A 12,502-nucleotide genomic window follows, 5' to 3' on the forward strand; every position below is an offset into this window, starting at 1 on the left:
AGCCTCTATAACAGCTATAAAACAGGGGACAAGTGACAATAAGGATTAGATAAGAAATTAGCTTGATAGCCCTATATAAGTCTGTTTATACAGTCTAATTTACTAGCAATAGTTTTTAAGAAATGAAATCAGTCAGTAAAGAGTTGGGCAGCAAGCATTAACTGTCCTGGGTGGTGGATGCTCTCATGCATTTAAATTACGTGGTAGGAGAACACATTTATGATCATAAATGATGGTAAAGACAAACAAAAGGTAGGAGGGAAACCATCTTTATTTGGCTTGCAAACTTGCAAACCCTGGCACACATAAAATAAATTCATTACACAGCATATAATCATGAATATGATAGGGGTGGCGCTGCCCGGTGGTGGAGTGGTTAATGCACAGCACACTTATGCCAGGGTCCTAGTGCAGCCGGCTGCAGTGTCATGAGTTTGAATCCCGACTCCGACAATTTACCGCGTGTCCTCCCTTCTCTCTCACCCCCTATTTCACACTGTGTTAACTGTCTAATAAAGCCTACGGGCCAAAAAAGAATATGGTCTGGGTGATAAGACAAAAAAACAACTTCTGTTCATTGATGATTGTCTTCTTAAAAATCAATAATCTTGTGAACATGAACATGAACAATCTACAACTTGAATTTTTCCCATTTAACAAAAAAAACTGAACTATGCTCCAAACTACATGCTTGTACAGACTGAGGGTTGAATGTAGACCTCTTAAAAAGACCAAAGCTGATCACTGACTATTAGAAATGACTGAATCTCTATATAAATTAAAATTCCAGCATTACATAGCCCTATCCCACAGTATCCTGATACAGGAGGATGTATGTGTCCAAAAACGGTCTGGTTAGCTACAAAGAAACACAGACCAGGCGAGGATTAGAGAGGGACAATCATAAACATGTCGAATGAGCAACATGGCTTTCCTCACTTTTGACCTCTGATGCTGAATGTTTGAACAGAGCTCTGAATAATGCGTCCACCATCAATAAGATAAGATAAGATGTGCGAGACCCTGTGCCCGGGTTGCAGTGGTGCTCCGCTGCCGCAGATAAAAAGGCCCAAATCATAAATCCTTAGAGCTGATCTGGTTGTACATATAGGTGCTTTAAGGGTCATTGAATCTAAACCATGTGTGTGTCTATACTAAGACGGCCCATTCCTATGACAGTGACAAACTCAAGGCTCTGAATTAAACAAGAAATGAACAGACTTCCAGTTTCCATGGGAGTTATGTATTTATAGAAACAAATTCAGAAAAGGTGCTTGAGGAGCAGCCCAGGAAAAAAACAGAAGAAACTAAACCGGTTTTCCAACTCAGGGGAATTTGGCAGTTTTTACCTTTCCAAAGCCAATGTTTTTATAAGATAAGATAAGATAATCCTTTATTGTCCACACATGGGGAAATTTCATTGTTGCAACGCAGGTAGATACAGAGGAAAGGACAGATAACTCGTAGGAAGTTTAAATATAGCCAAGTGATAGCAATATATTTACTGTTTTCTAATTTATCCATTGTTGTTCAGATTTAACTTCAAAATCTATTTTTGTGTACACCAGTGGGGAACAAGATTAATTACCAGTAGTGGTTGTAATAAAATCTAATACTTTAAGCCTGTTTGGCCTGATCTGTTGTATTGTCACAAACTGAACAGTAATGTCAGCCATGTTCATCCTGGGAACGTGGCGGTGTAGAATGCACCTTTATTAAGTTATTATCGAGTCTGTGTGTGTGCAATTCTGCACAGACCTCTTATGTTTGTCACAGTGTCATGTATCTTTGGGCTCATCTGGTTGATGAAGAATGTACTGTTTGATTGCAGAGACAATAGTTGGCACCTCTGCCATGGCCCCTTTACCTGCAACAGAGTAAAACATGAGTGACAACAACATATGCCAACTTTATTTCATGTGAGTGTAGACATGTCAGAGCCTTCCTCTTTTTTGTCCTTCTACTTCCTGATTGATTTTAGCCTAATATAGCGATACAATTTCCCTTGTGACTCCTTGTGGTTGAATTAGCATGTGGCATGCACATTAGGATAGAAGTTAGTACTTTTCTTTGTCACTCAAAATAGTCTGCCTGTGTCAAAGTCAAAGAAGTGTTAAGTGTCAAGGCTGCAAAAAATGATCACTAAAAAGCTAATGTAATCTACCATTATGGTTATCTATTGGCCTACTGTTATTAGAAGTGCGACTGTTCTTTCTGTAGGCAAACGAGTAATGGTAAACAAATTAATACTCGTTATTGGGTGGGGACTTCTGTTTCTGGAAGTAAAATTATCTTTTTCTCATAATTTTCTCATGGAATTAAAACAAAATACATATTATTAAGAGTTTTAAGGATTTATGGGTTATCCAGCTTTGTACTAACAAATAGGGATCAATATTAAATACAGCTATATGTTTTATGATTATAGAGCACCATAACTCAATAGCCGCATGAAGCTTTAGAACTTTTTGTCTTTGAAATGAAAATGTTCACAGAACCAGTAGCCTGTGCCCACTCTTGTTCTTTATCAGCTGGTCTACAGAGATAGTGTAGTTACAATAGACTGTAGCAAGACATTGAACTGACCTTCATCTCCACACACTAGCTTCTTGGAGATACAAGAGATTTCTCTGTATCCAAATGTCTCAAGCTTGGATACATGCTCAGCAGTGATGGGGTGATTCCACATGGCTGTGTTCATGGCAGGGCAGAAGAGCAAAGGGCGACTCATGTCCCATGCTCTCACCACACAGGTCTATGGGGAGTGTTAAAGTTAAGCTTGAATTGAATACCCATTGTAAAAATGTATTTACACAGTCATACCAGCAAATTGTCACAAATTCCATTGGCAATTTTTGCAAGCGTATTGGCGTCCAAAGGAGCGATGATGAACAGGTGCGCCCAGCGCCTCAGCTCAATATGTAACACAGGGTCAGACCGGTGTGTCCACAGCTACAACAGAAACAAGTCAAGCAGCCCTACATTTCAGCATTTTTAATTTTTTTACCATCTCTATCCTGTTCTGTAAACACAAACAGGAAACAGTACACAGAGTACATCACAAATTCCAAATATATGCATATTATTTGTAAGATTGCTGTAAATTAATTATTAAATGTTATTATAGTTCACAAACAGAATTTGTTTTAATCATCAGAAAATGCTTTACCTCCCATTCGTCTGAATCACTGTAGATTTTCACTTGAACATCCGCAGGGTTGTAAAAGTGCTTGGCGTGTTCTGTGGTAACCACTCTTACATCCACCTACAGAGAAATCTTTTAATAACCTCTTTTTTTTTCTTTTTCTTTTACAAAGGGATGCATCAGCTCATTATAACATACCAGTCAAATACTGTAACATGATCTGGTGTATTAAATGACTGACCAAGATTCTCTTGGATTAGGAGCAGATTTGTTTTAATTCATAATAAGAAAAGCATTGACATATCCATTTTCAAAAGGATAACAAAAATGTAGCTAATGTAGACTAAAATTAGACTAAAAAACTTGATTACGCCTGATAATACTGTAATTATCCATGGGTTTCAAAAGGATTCAAAATTAAGAGGCCACAGTTATTTTATTTTTTTTCTAAATGGGAAGATGCAAACCACAGCTACACCTAGTGGTAAGATCAAAACCGCTACTATTACTATCACGACTCATGGAGCGTACTATTACTTACATACCTTAGATAATACTACTACACCGCCATAGGGCACATGGGAAAGAAACGCTGTGTCTGTTTTAAATTACCCCTGACAGCTGGAGAAGCTCAGACACCAACAGAGGAAGTTTCAAGGCCGCAACACTCCCAGTCACACCGACGAGGACATTAAAAACTCCACTAGATGTATTCAAACTCGTTTGTGTACATGAAGAGGACTCATCTGCATGCATTTTCTTTTCTGCTTCGACGTCGGCTTCTTTTTAACCACTTTCACCCAGTACTTCCGTAAATAAGGAAAGCAGCCAATCAGAACGCTTCCTTCCATGCCGGGCACGAGCACGTAAGACGTAATTCTACGCATTTAATGCGAGCGCGTGCGTGCCATGGTTCAGCAGACTGTCGAGTATTCCGTTTTTTACTTTTATACCGTGGCCTGTTCGGCGAACAGAAAGACAAGATTCAGCTTCATAATATTTAAGTATTATATTAAATTATGCCGCTCACGCCGCTCGTTTACTGGGCTCAGAGACACGAAGAGGTTTACCTGCGAGTGGAGCTGACAGACACACAAGTGAGACCATAAGATCTCTCTGTCTGCATTGATTTGTATTGTACACGTGAATTACGGATATTCATCCTGCATTTATTTATTTTTATTATTTTCATTGAACTTGTGGTTTTTAGAATTGTTGCGAGAAAGTGTTAAGAAAGGTCTATTCTTTGTTGCAGAATATTGAAGTCCATGCAAGTGAGAATGTGCTCGTATTTCGAGGTGAGCTGCATTGGTCATTATGAAATCACGTGTCATGTTCTTCCTGATAACAGTCTCTCTTTGTCAAGGCCAGGGACATGGTGCAAAAGGACAAAACGAGTATGAGTTCAGCTTGGAATTATTATGTCCCGTGAAGCCAGAGGTAGGTTTGGACATAGAGCACATTACACAGTTACAAATCCTTTTGGTTGTCCTGCACAGCCCTTTAGACCTATATCTGTTGCCCCACTTATTTAGAGAACGTCACATTGATGCTACTTCAATTGAATACAAAAGAGAGAGTTAGTTCACACTTACACAAACTCCACATTCAAATTGAGACTAACTGGGACTAAACCTGAATGAATTAAGAAATGAAACGATTGTGTGAATGAACCCTTACATACAGTACATTCATTCATTCTATTTGTTCCGTGATGACTGGTTGAACCCTGACTCAACAAATAGTCACTTTTATTCAATACCTCAAATAAGGTAGCATCATTGAGCAATAAAATGCTTGCATATCCCTTGCGAAACAAGAAATAGTAACTTTTTGGCTTCTGTCTTATTGGGTTGTAAAATTTTATGAGCTACATTTAAAAATTATATTGTGTAATAGCATTTATTATCTATAAACTTTGATTCACTTTATCCATATCCCAGTGTCCCATCAAACAGTCAACTTGTCCCTGAATGGGTTAAACGTGAGTTTTCTTGATTGTGTTGTTGGAAACATAAAAGCAGTAGATTAGAAGAGGAGACAAAACCTGATAAAGAAAGCTACTTTACCCCTGCTTTCTCTGTACAGGTTTTGTGTCTACAATCAGCACAAATAACAAGACAAAGCAAACACTCTTTAAGAAGAAACATACACAAAGAAACAAAATAGTGCTTCAAGTGTTCACACTCGCACGTTCACCACATCGTGACTCGGGCCTAAAACAGGACTTAACCAGGACAGTGTGAACGCATGCTAACTCACTACAACTTGCACGTCTGCTTTCCTGTCATATTTTCATATATATTTAGTGTCTTTATATTGTTTTTATCTAATGCACCTATTCTTCACCCTGGGGGTCCCAGGTGACTTTGCACAGAACAGGTCTGGCTGTGGGGTCAAAAAGGTTAAGAACCCCTGATCCAATGATCTCATGTTTGTGCTGTGTTAAGGTGAAGCATAAGTTGACACAGAGGCAGGTGAACATCACAGTGCAGAAGCAGCAGCATGGCTGGTGGAGTCGTCTCACTGCTCAGGAGCGGAGGCCTGTGTTTCTGGCTCCAGACTGTGACCGCTGGCTGGACGAGTCTGATGCTGAAATGGAGATTCAGGAGAGGGTAAAAATGTCTTGTCTTTAGTGTTGATTTGTGCATTTAAAGGTGCACTGTTTAACTTTTCTGGTGGAGGGTTTGTCACTTGCTTGTCTCCATGGAGATTCTATTGCTTTGCCAAGAATGTTCCACATTTTCTATGGAGACAAAGTTAATGATCATTTTCCACCAAAATGTTATATGTGATAACCAACTAAAACTGTGGCTGTGGCAGAACATGTGCCCACTAACCCAGAGCTTTCGGCCAGTTTAGTACTGGTATGTCTCAATGAAGACTGGAAATCTAAAGGAAAATGTTTTGCTATTTTCTTACAACTTCACAAGGAAGATGTAATAATATTTTGTAATCATTCTAAGCAAGTTTTTAACATTGTATATTATTACAGGAGAAGAGACCAAAGAAGAACAGGCCAAGGTCAAAACAACAAAGCAACTGTGTGTACAGAAAGTTGATAAAGCAATGGTGATATGTAACACATCATTTTAGTTTTATTCTTTTCTTTCCTAGGGCTGCCAGACGTTAAAACAGGATTTCTTTTTATATATAATCTTGTGCAGTTTCTGGGCTTTTCATGGATATTTGCCAACATGACTATGCGTGTGTTCTTAATTGGACAAGGTAACATGATTAAAATGGCGTAGGATCCCACTGTTGGCTTTGTGTTTGTGGCTGATATACCTCTGTCCCGTTTAGATTCTCTGTACGACACGTTTTACTCCATGGCAGATGTGATGTTCTTCTGTCAGATTCTGGCATCAGTGGAAGTCCTGAACGCAGCTTTCGGCGTGGTTAAAACGGGTGTCGTCCCTACCCTCATTCAGGTTAGCAGCCGTTGTCCTACTTCAGTGCCATCGCCTTACAATTGAGTGTGCCTCGCAAACATGGCTAAATGTGTATCATTTACATTGTAGGTGGTTGGAAGAAACTTCATCCTCTTTATCATTTTTGGCAGCTTGGAGGAAATGCATAACAAACCGGTTGTGTTTTTTGTCTTCTTACTGTGGAGCGCAATTGAGATCTTCCGGTATGAAATCGGAACTGTTAGTCAAAGAGCTTTTTTTGTTGTCTTTTTGTCTGGCAGTAGTGGAGTTTGTCTGGCAGTAATTACTGGAGTAATTACAACAACCGTGTTGAACTGCCTGTGACACAGCCTACACTTTGATCAATAGAGATGTTTTGACAATGACAAAAAGGCATACTTCACTTTATTGCTTTTGACCGTCTTATTGCAGGTATCCGTTCTATATGCTGGCCTGTCTCAACACAGAGTGGAAGCCCCTGAGCTGGCTGCGATACACAGTCTGGATCCCGCTGTATCCTTTAGGCGTGTTGGCGGAAGGTCAGATTTTATGCAATAGTTTTTATAAGTGTGTATCTATGTAAGTGTACCTTTTGACTAAATCTCAGTTGTCTTCAGCTGTTGCTGTGACACAGTCCATCCCGATCTTTGATGAGACCAAACTCTTCAGTATACCATTGCCAAAATCCATTGGTACTTCCATCAGCTTTTCCCGTTTCCTGCACATTTATCTAATTCTCATGTTTTTCGGTAAGTTACATACAAGTATGATTTTAAAATGTTCTGATTTATGTACATGTGTAATTAATTGTTGATATTTATCTATGCATTTCTCTTGTCTGCAGGTCTTTTCATAAATTTTAAGCATCTATACAAGCAGAGGAGAAAGCGCTTTACTGTCAAAAAGAGGAAAGCACATTGATCATACTGTGTGATTAGTATCTTAAATACCCAAATCTCCCACTTGTGAGGATTATTAAAGTATTTATCTAGCTAAATATGCTTTGTTTAAAGGATCCTGTCAAAAATGCTTGCTGATTTCAAAGGCTCTAAACATAGACTTGTCCGATGAGTTTGATCGTCAGTGGTACAATATATTGATCGTCAGTGGTACAGTGTTTGATGCATGGATGTATCATTTGATGTGCAAGTCAGCTTCTAAAAGCATTTTTGTAACAAAGACATTTATTTTTGTAAAAACGTATCAACTGTTTTGAAAAAAATTTACAAGACATAAAAATATATATACACGTATAATTTTACACAGGGCCAACAGTAAGTTGAGCGTTTCATAACATATTACTTTAAATACATGAAAGTTCCAATCTCCTCTCACACATTGTTATTCAGCTGGAGAAGTCTGTGTGCATAGGGGCGATGTTGTGGTTGAAGGCGGCGTACTGAGAGTCTCCGGTGCTGGCCAGTTTGAGCTGCTTGGCGGCATGTGAGAGCTGGAAGGCGGCGTCGGGATGCGCAGAGTCTGGCAAAAGGGTGCACTCGCGGTCCAACAGATCTGCCACTCCCTTAAGCAGCTCACAAAAACCAAACGCCAGGGCAGCTTTTCTCAGCCGATTCAACTCCTTACAAAGCAGATACAACGTTTTATTTTCAACTCATCAAGAGAATGCCTTTAGAATAACCATAAACACTTACCTTATAGAAAGTTTGAGTTTTATCTGGTAATTTTCGGGCATTCCTCAAGATCTTCTGCACATCCGTCTAAATAGGGTACCAAAAACAAATATATTGCAGTAAGGGTAATTCAAAGTATTCACAGCGACACCCATGTGTTGTGACTCTACCTGAAGTCCACTGGCTTTGATCCACACAGTGACATTTTGAGCGTAACTGCGTTTAACCGGGGGCTGCACCGGAAACGGGCTTTTGCTGTCATCCTCTCCGTATGGATTCTCAGGTGCTTCTGTTATTCAAAAAGAAAGGTTTTAAATGTTACAACAATAAGCCACTTCCTATAACAAGAAAACAATATATACGGTAATAGGAGTGGGCAATATTGTCAAAAATGTATACATGGATATTTTTATATACAAGTATATGAACACCAATCAGATGATATTTTGTCATCCACCAGAAATTTGCTAAAATATGTCTTTAACTGTACTGGTTGAGGTTCAGACAAAGGGGACAGGACAATAAAATTACCTACAAAAGTGCAGAAATACCAATTTTTTTTTTTTAAATAATAGTTTTTTACCAATCAGCTCTTTTTGCAGCATTTTATATTAAGTGTTTTTGTATTATTAATTATATTCCCAATATTATTTTTTTTCATATCTTAAAAATTGCACATACAATAATAACGATGATACATTTTATTCCCCCCTCTAATATACACATTAAAATAAGAGCATGCGTTGCCATACTCCTCTTTGGTACTTCAACTACAGACAGTTTGCCATACTTTGTAGTAATTACCTGAGATCGGTCCCAAGTGAGAAAACTTGCCCAGCCAGGGCAGCGGCTCCGGACCGGGCTCAAACAGGGACATCATCAAGTTGGACTTCTTTTTACTGTCTGCCTGGGAGTACAGCATGCCAAACCATTCAGGCCTAAAACACACACCACAGTTAGGCATGACAAAACAATGAGAAAACTGCATAATACATGACAACATACCCAAGTTGGACCAAAGCCACCATGCCCTCCACCTTCAGACTGCCGTGAAGGAGCACACAGAAGTTTGGGCTCTTGCCTGCCATTTGACTCGTTGAGGCCTCTTCCTCCAGCTCCTCTGTAGCTCCTGTGCTCACTTCATCCACATCTGCTTCATGACAATAAGATGGGGTCAGTAAACTTAGATTTTTTGCCCCTTTAGAATTATTTAGAAAGCTAGCTTTTTTGTCCCCATTGTTTACGCAGACCCAAAATACATACAATAAACAAACGAGAAAGATATGGGAATGAATGAGGTTGTGTCTGGTGCAGTAGCTTGTTTCTCTTGTTAAAACCTTTGAGTCTTTTTTGTCAGTTTTTGTGTAAAATAATGACATTTAATGAATCTAGACAAAACAGTACGTTTTGTCCCCAAAGGAAACTATTAGGGAAGTGGTCAAAAAAGTCACAATATTATTTTTATACTTTCTTATTATACATTTAGTTCCCTACTTGTCTAACCATCAAACAGTGGCTAAGCTGTAAAATCGACAACAGCATATTTTTTTCCCTACAGACTAACAGTATGTTGGCTCACTCTGGTTTACAACAATTCTTATAAACTGCAAAAGAAGGCATAGGTATTATTAAGCTAATTATGTGGAATATTATGCTCTAAAATGTGGTAATGAATATATTGGTGTGTAGAACTTAACCATAATGTGTAACATGTTATTATAATGTGTCCACATCCAAGCAGTGACCACATAGATGCACAAAGTTAAACTAAATGACACTTTTGTGCTGTTTATCGCAGAATACGTCTTGACTCTTACCTTTGCTGACAGCAATAGGCAGAACCAGATGTCTGGACATAACAGGAGGACTGGCAATATCAGCAATTTCAACAAATCCCACTATCTCCAGATCTTAAAAAAATATAGTAAATATTAAACTAAAATGTGCATTTATCTTTGATGTAAAATTCTTATTCTAATTCAAAACGGTACCTGAGCTGACAGTCCGTGGCATGGGTTCCACTTCTTCATCCACTATGATTGGCTCAGGGCGAGGGAACACCTGAACATCTGAGGACAGGTTCCCACAGTGAAGAACTGCATGGAACGGAGAGTATGCGTAGTCTATCAGCTTTCTGTAAATGTAAACCAAAAACAAAAAAGACACAAATATTTCATCAACAAATACAACACATAACAAGACATCATCTCTAAATAGTGGCAAGTTTACTATTCAATCATTTTGCTAATATATGATTAATGGGCTGAGCAAAGTTATGATATCTGTTATGTCATGTGAAAGATTTGTACACTGATTTTTTTTAAATCCTATGCACTATGAACCAAAATGCAATATTAATTTTGACTTGCCATACCCAAACATGGCCTGGACACTCTTCATACAAAGCTGCCCATCTACAGTAAATATCTGCCCATCTCCTCCACTCAGATGTAGAAGATCCTCCAAGTTCTCCATGGCATCTGTCATTTGCAACTGCAATTATACACATATGTTCACTAGTTGGATAGATTTGTGCAAAGAGTAAAAATATAGAACAGAATGAAATATAATGTTACCTCCTCTGCATTAGCAACACACATAATAAAGAGTTTAGTTGGAAAAGGGAATGGTAGGGGGAACTTCTTGTCATCTCCACGATATTTCAAGGATTGGAGGGAATGGCGAAGAGAGCCTTTTCCAATCCCCAGAGAACCGTCAGTCACCAGCACCATCTGCAGGACACAAGGAGTATGAAAATGGGCACGTCAACAAAAATGAGTAAAAGACACTGCTTTTGACACATAATTCCATATGCTTTATAGTACAGCTTAAAATTGAATGCAACATCAACATTTTATTGTAGCCCGAATTTGACCCATTCTTCAAAGCCGCTGGGGTGACCTGTCAGGAGCAGTGAGATGGAGATCCATCTCCTGAACTAGGCTTGGTCTGGACCTCAGCTGGAGGATTGACCTATTGTGCACGTTTTGGGTTGATGGGGGAAATGAGAATGTTGTGCATGTTGTGTCTAGTCTCTTTCTTTGAAGCGAGAGTTCTAACCACTGTACCACTGTGCTGCTTTAATAACGACTGATGGATGCTTGAGTAATTTTACTGTCTTGCATTCAATATTAAATTTAAGGTGGGTGAAGTGTCTTCCCCAAGGACTCAACAACAGTATGCACTAAATTCACTAGTACCCCCCGCGGTCTCCCTACAGAGTACCATTATGATCAGATCCAACCTTGCTTAGCCTCCAAGATCTGATGAGATCGAGCATTCTCAAGATGGTGTGGCTAAAACTGTTTTGTTATGGATGAAGCTACTGTGAGTGCTGATGAAGTAATAACAAATTCAATAGAGATATTTTATGCTGTTTGTGATCGCTCAACAAACCTGACAAGGACAAGCACTGCCCCACTCTTGCTGAACAAGGTCGCTTACTCCACGAAGTGCTGACTCAAAACAAGTCTTATCATAATCTTCCAAATTGCACAGAGCATCCTACAAAGAAAACCATATGGAATAATTAAACATTTCAAAGCATTTTCTAATATGATGGTTGGTTATCCTGTGTGCCTACCTGTAATGTATTGTAATCTCTGGTAAAAGGCACCAGGAGTTCCCAGAGAGAAGAAAAAGCCATGAGTGCTGTAAACTCCAGGCGATAGTTGGATGCCATATGTTCAAAAAGCATATTGAGTCCGTGCACGGCTAAGGTCTTCCTCTGGTGCTCTTCAGTTCCCTCCTGCGCCACGGGCCGTGTCATAGACAGAGACACGTCCATCAGTACCACGGTGGGCATGTTCCTGGGTGATTTGAGGTCACGGCTAATTCAGCAATATATACAACAAAACGCCAACTTGCGCGCTAAGGGAGAAAACAAAACATATTCACGAGTAATTACATAGGCTACTGAAGAGATTTAATCAAATTTGGTGTTGCGGGATGTTGTAACTCTTAACAAAGTAAATTTTAATGAAGAATGGTTTAATTTGTATACATAGAAAATATCAAAGCTGTACGGTATACTAATAAACAACTAAATCACATTTACATGCCTGTGGACCTTTGTTTATCCAGTTCCCAGTTCTTGTCTGTATGAACGCCGGAATAATTGTCCGTGTAGCAACATTTTGTTCCTGTACATAGTTCCGAATTATCAAGTTCCGAGGAGCCCCAATATTTCTTTCAAAATGTTGATTAGGCTAAATATTTTCACATAAAAATATTGATGTTTATAATTAGTTTAGTTTGGATTAAATCGGATTAGTTTACATCGGTTTTGTTTCGTGTTTCTGTTTAAAAACAACGCT

The 12,502-nt window shown here is 38.9% G+C and overlaps 3 protein-coding genes across 5 annotated transcripts; 1 reads left to right on the forward strand and 2 right to left on the reverse strand.

Moving 5' to 3' along the window:
* Positions 1 to 253: 253 nt before the first annotated feature.
* ppcdc (phosphopantothenoylcysteine decarboxylase) lies at positions 254 to 3,964 on the reverse strand. 2 transcript variants are annotated; one of them, XM_072435829.1, is made up of 5 exons: positions 3,758 to 3,964; positions 3,170 to 3,265; positions 2,824 to 2,952; positions 2,660 to 2,755; positions 254 to 1,867 (listed from the first exon to the last, which is right to left on the reverse strand). In XM_072435829.1, the coding sequence occupies exons 1-5, from the start codon at positions 3,899 to 3,901 to the stop codon at positions 1,724 to 1,726; spliced, it is 609 nt and encodes a 202-aa protein (XP_072291930.1). In that variant the 5' UTR covers positions 3,902 to 3,964; the 3' UTR covers positions 254 to 1,723. The 2 variants fall into 2 exon arrangements, with proteins under 2 accessions (XP_072291930.1, XP_072291929.1); XM_072435828.1 differs by having other exon boundaries at positions 2,587 to 2,755; positions 3,758 to 3,962.
* A 74-nt stretch (positions 3,965 to 4,038) lies between these two features.
* Positions 4,039 to 7,502, forward strand: hacd3 (3-hydroxyacyl-CoA dehydratase 3). The gene is made up of 11 exons (XM_072434844.1): positions 4,039 to 4,242; positions 4,401 to 4,443; positions 4,512 to 4,585; positions 5,596 to 5,760; positions 6,147 to 6,189; positions 6,263 to 6,373; positions 6,449 to 6,576; positions 6,667 to 6,779; positions 6,988 to 7,094; positions 7,173 to 7,304; positions 7,400 to 7,502. Exons 1-11 carry the CDS (start codon positions 4,165 to 4,167, stop codon positions 7,474 to 7,476), a joined length of 1,071 nt encoding a protein of 356 aa, XP_072290945.1. The 5' UTR covers positions 4,039 to 4,164; the 3' UTR covers positions 7,477 to 7,502.
* A 219-nt stretch (positions 7,503 to 7,721) lies between these two features.
* Positions 7,722 to 12,076, reverse strand: ints14 (integrator complex subunit 14). Of its 2 annotated transcripts, none has more exons than XM_072435369.1 (11): positions 11,770 to 12,076; positions 11,583 to 11,690; positions 10,763 to 10,918; positions 10,561 to 10,679; positions 10,178 to 10,320; positions 10,004 to 10,096; positions 9,192 to 9,336; positions 8,991 to 9,124; positions 8,357 to 8,475; positions 8,208 to 8,273; positions 7,722 to 8,134 (listed from the first exon to the last, which is right to left on the reverse strand). In XM_072435369.1, exons 1-11 carry the CDS (start codon positions 11,989 to 11,991, stop codon positions 7,901 to 7,903), a joined length of 1,539 nt encoding a protein of 512 aa, XP_072291470.1. In that variant the 5' UTR covers positions 11,992 to 12,076; the 3' UTR covers positions 7,722 to 7,900. The 2 variants fall into 2 exon arrangements, with proteins under 2 accessions (XP_072291470.1, XP_072291469.1); XM_072435368.1 differs by having other exon boundaries at positions 9,192 to 9,339.
* Positions 12,077 to 12,502: the final 426 nt, after the last annotated feature.

The sequence above is a fragment of the Eucyclogobius newberryi genome, unplaced genomic scaffold (genome assembly GCF_026437365.1).
Source record: "Eucyclogobius newberryi isolate DKJ021-1_F unplaced genomic scaffold, fEucNew1.0.hap1 SCAF_7, whole genome shotgun sequence".
NCBI lineage: Eukaryota > Metazoa > Chordata > Actinopteri > Gobiiformes > Gobiidae > Eucyclogobius > Eucyclogobius newberryi.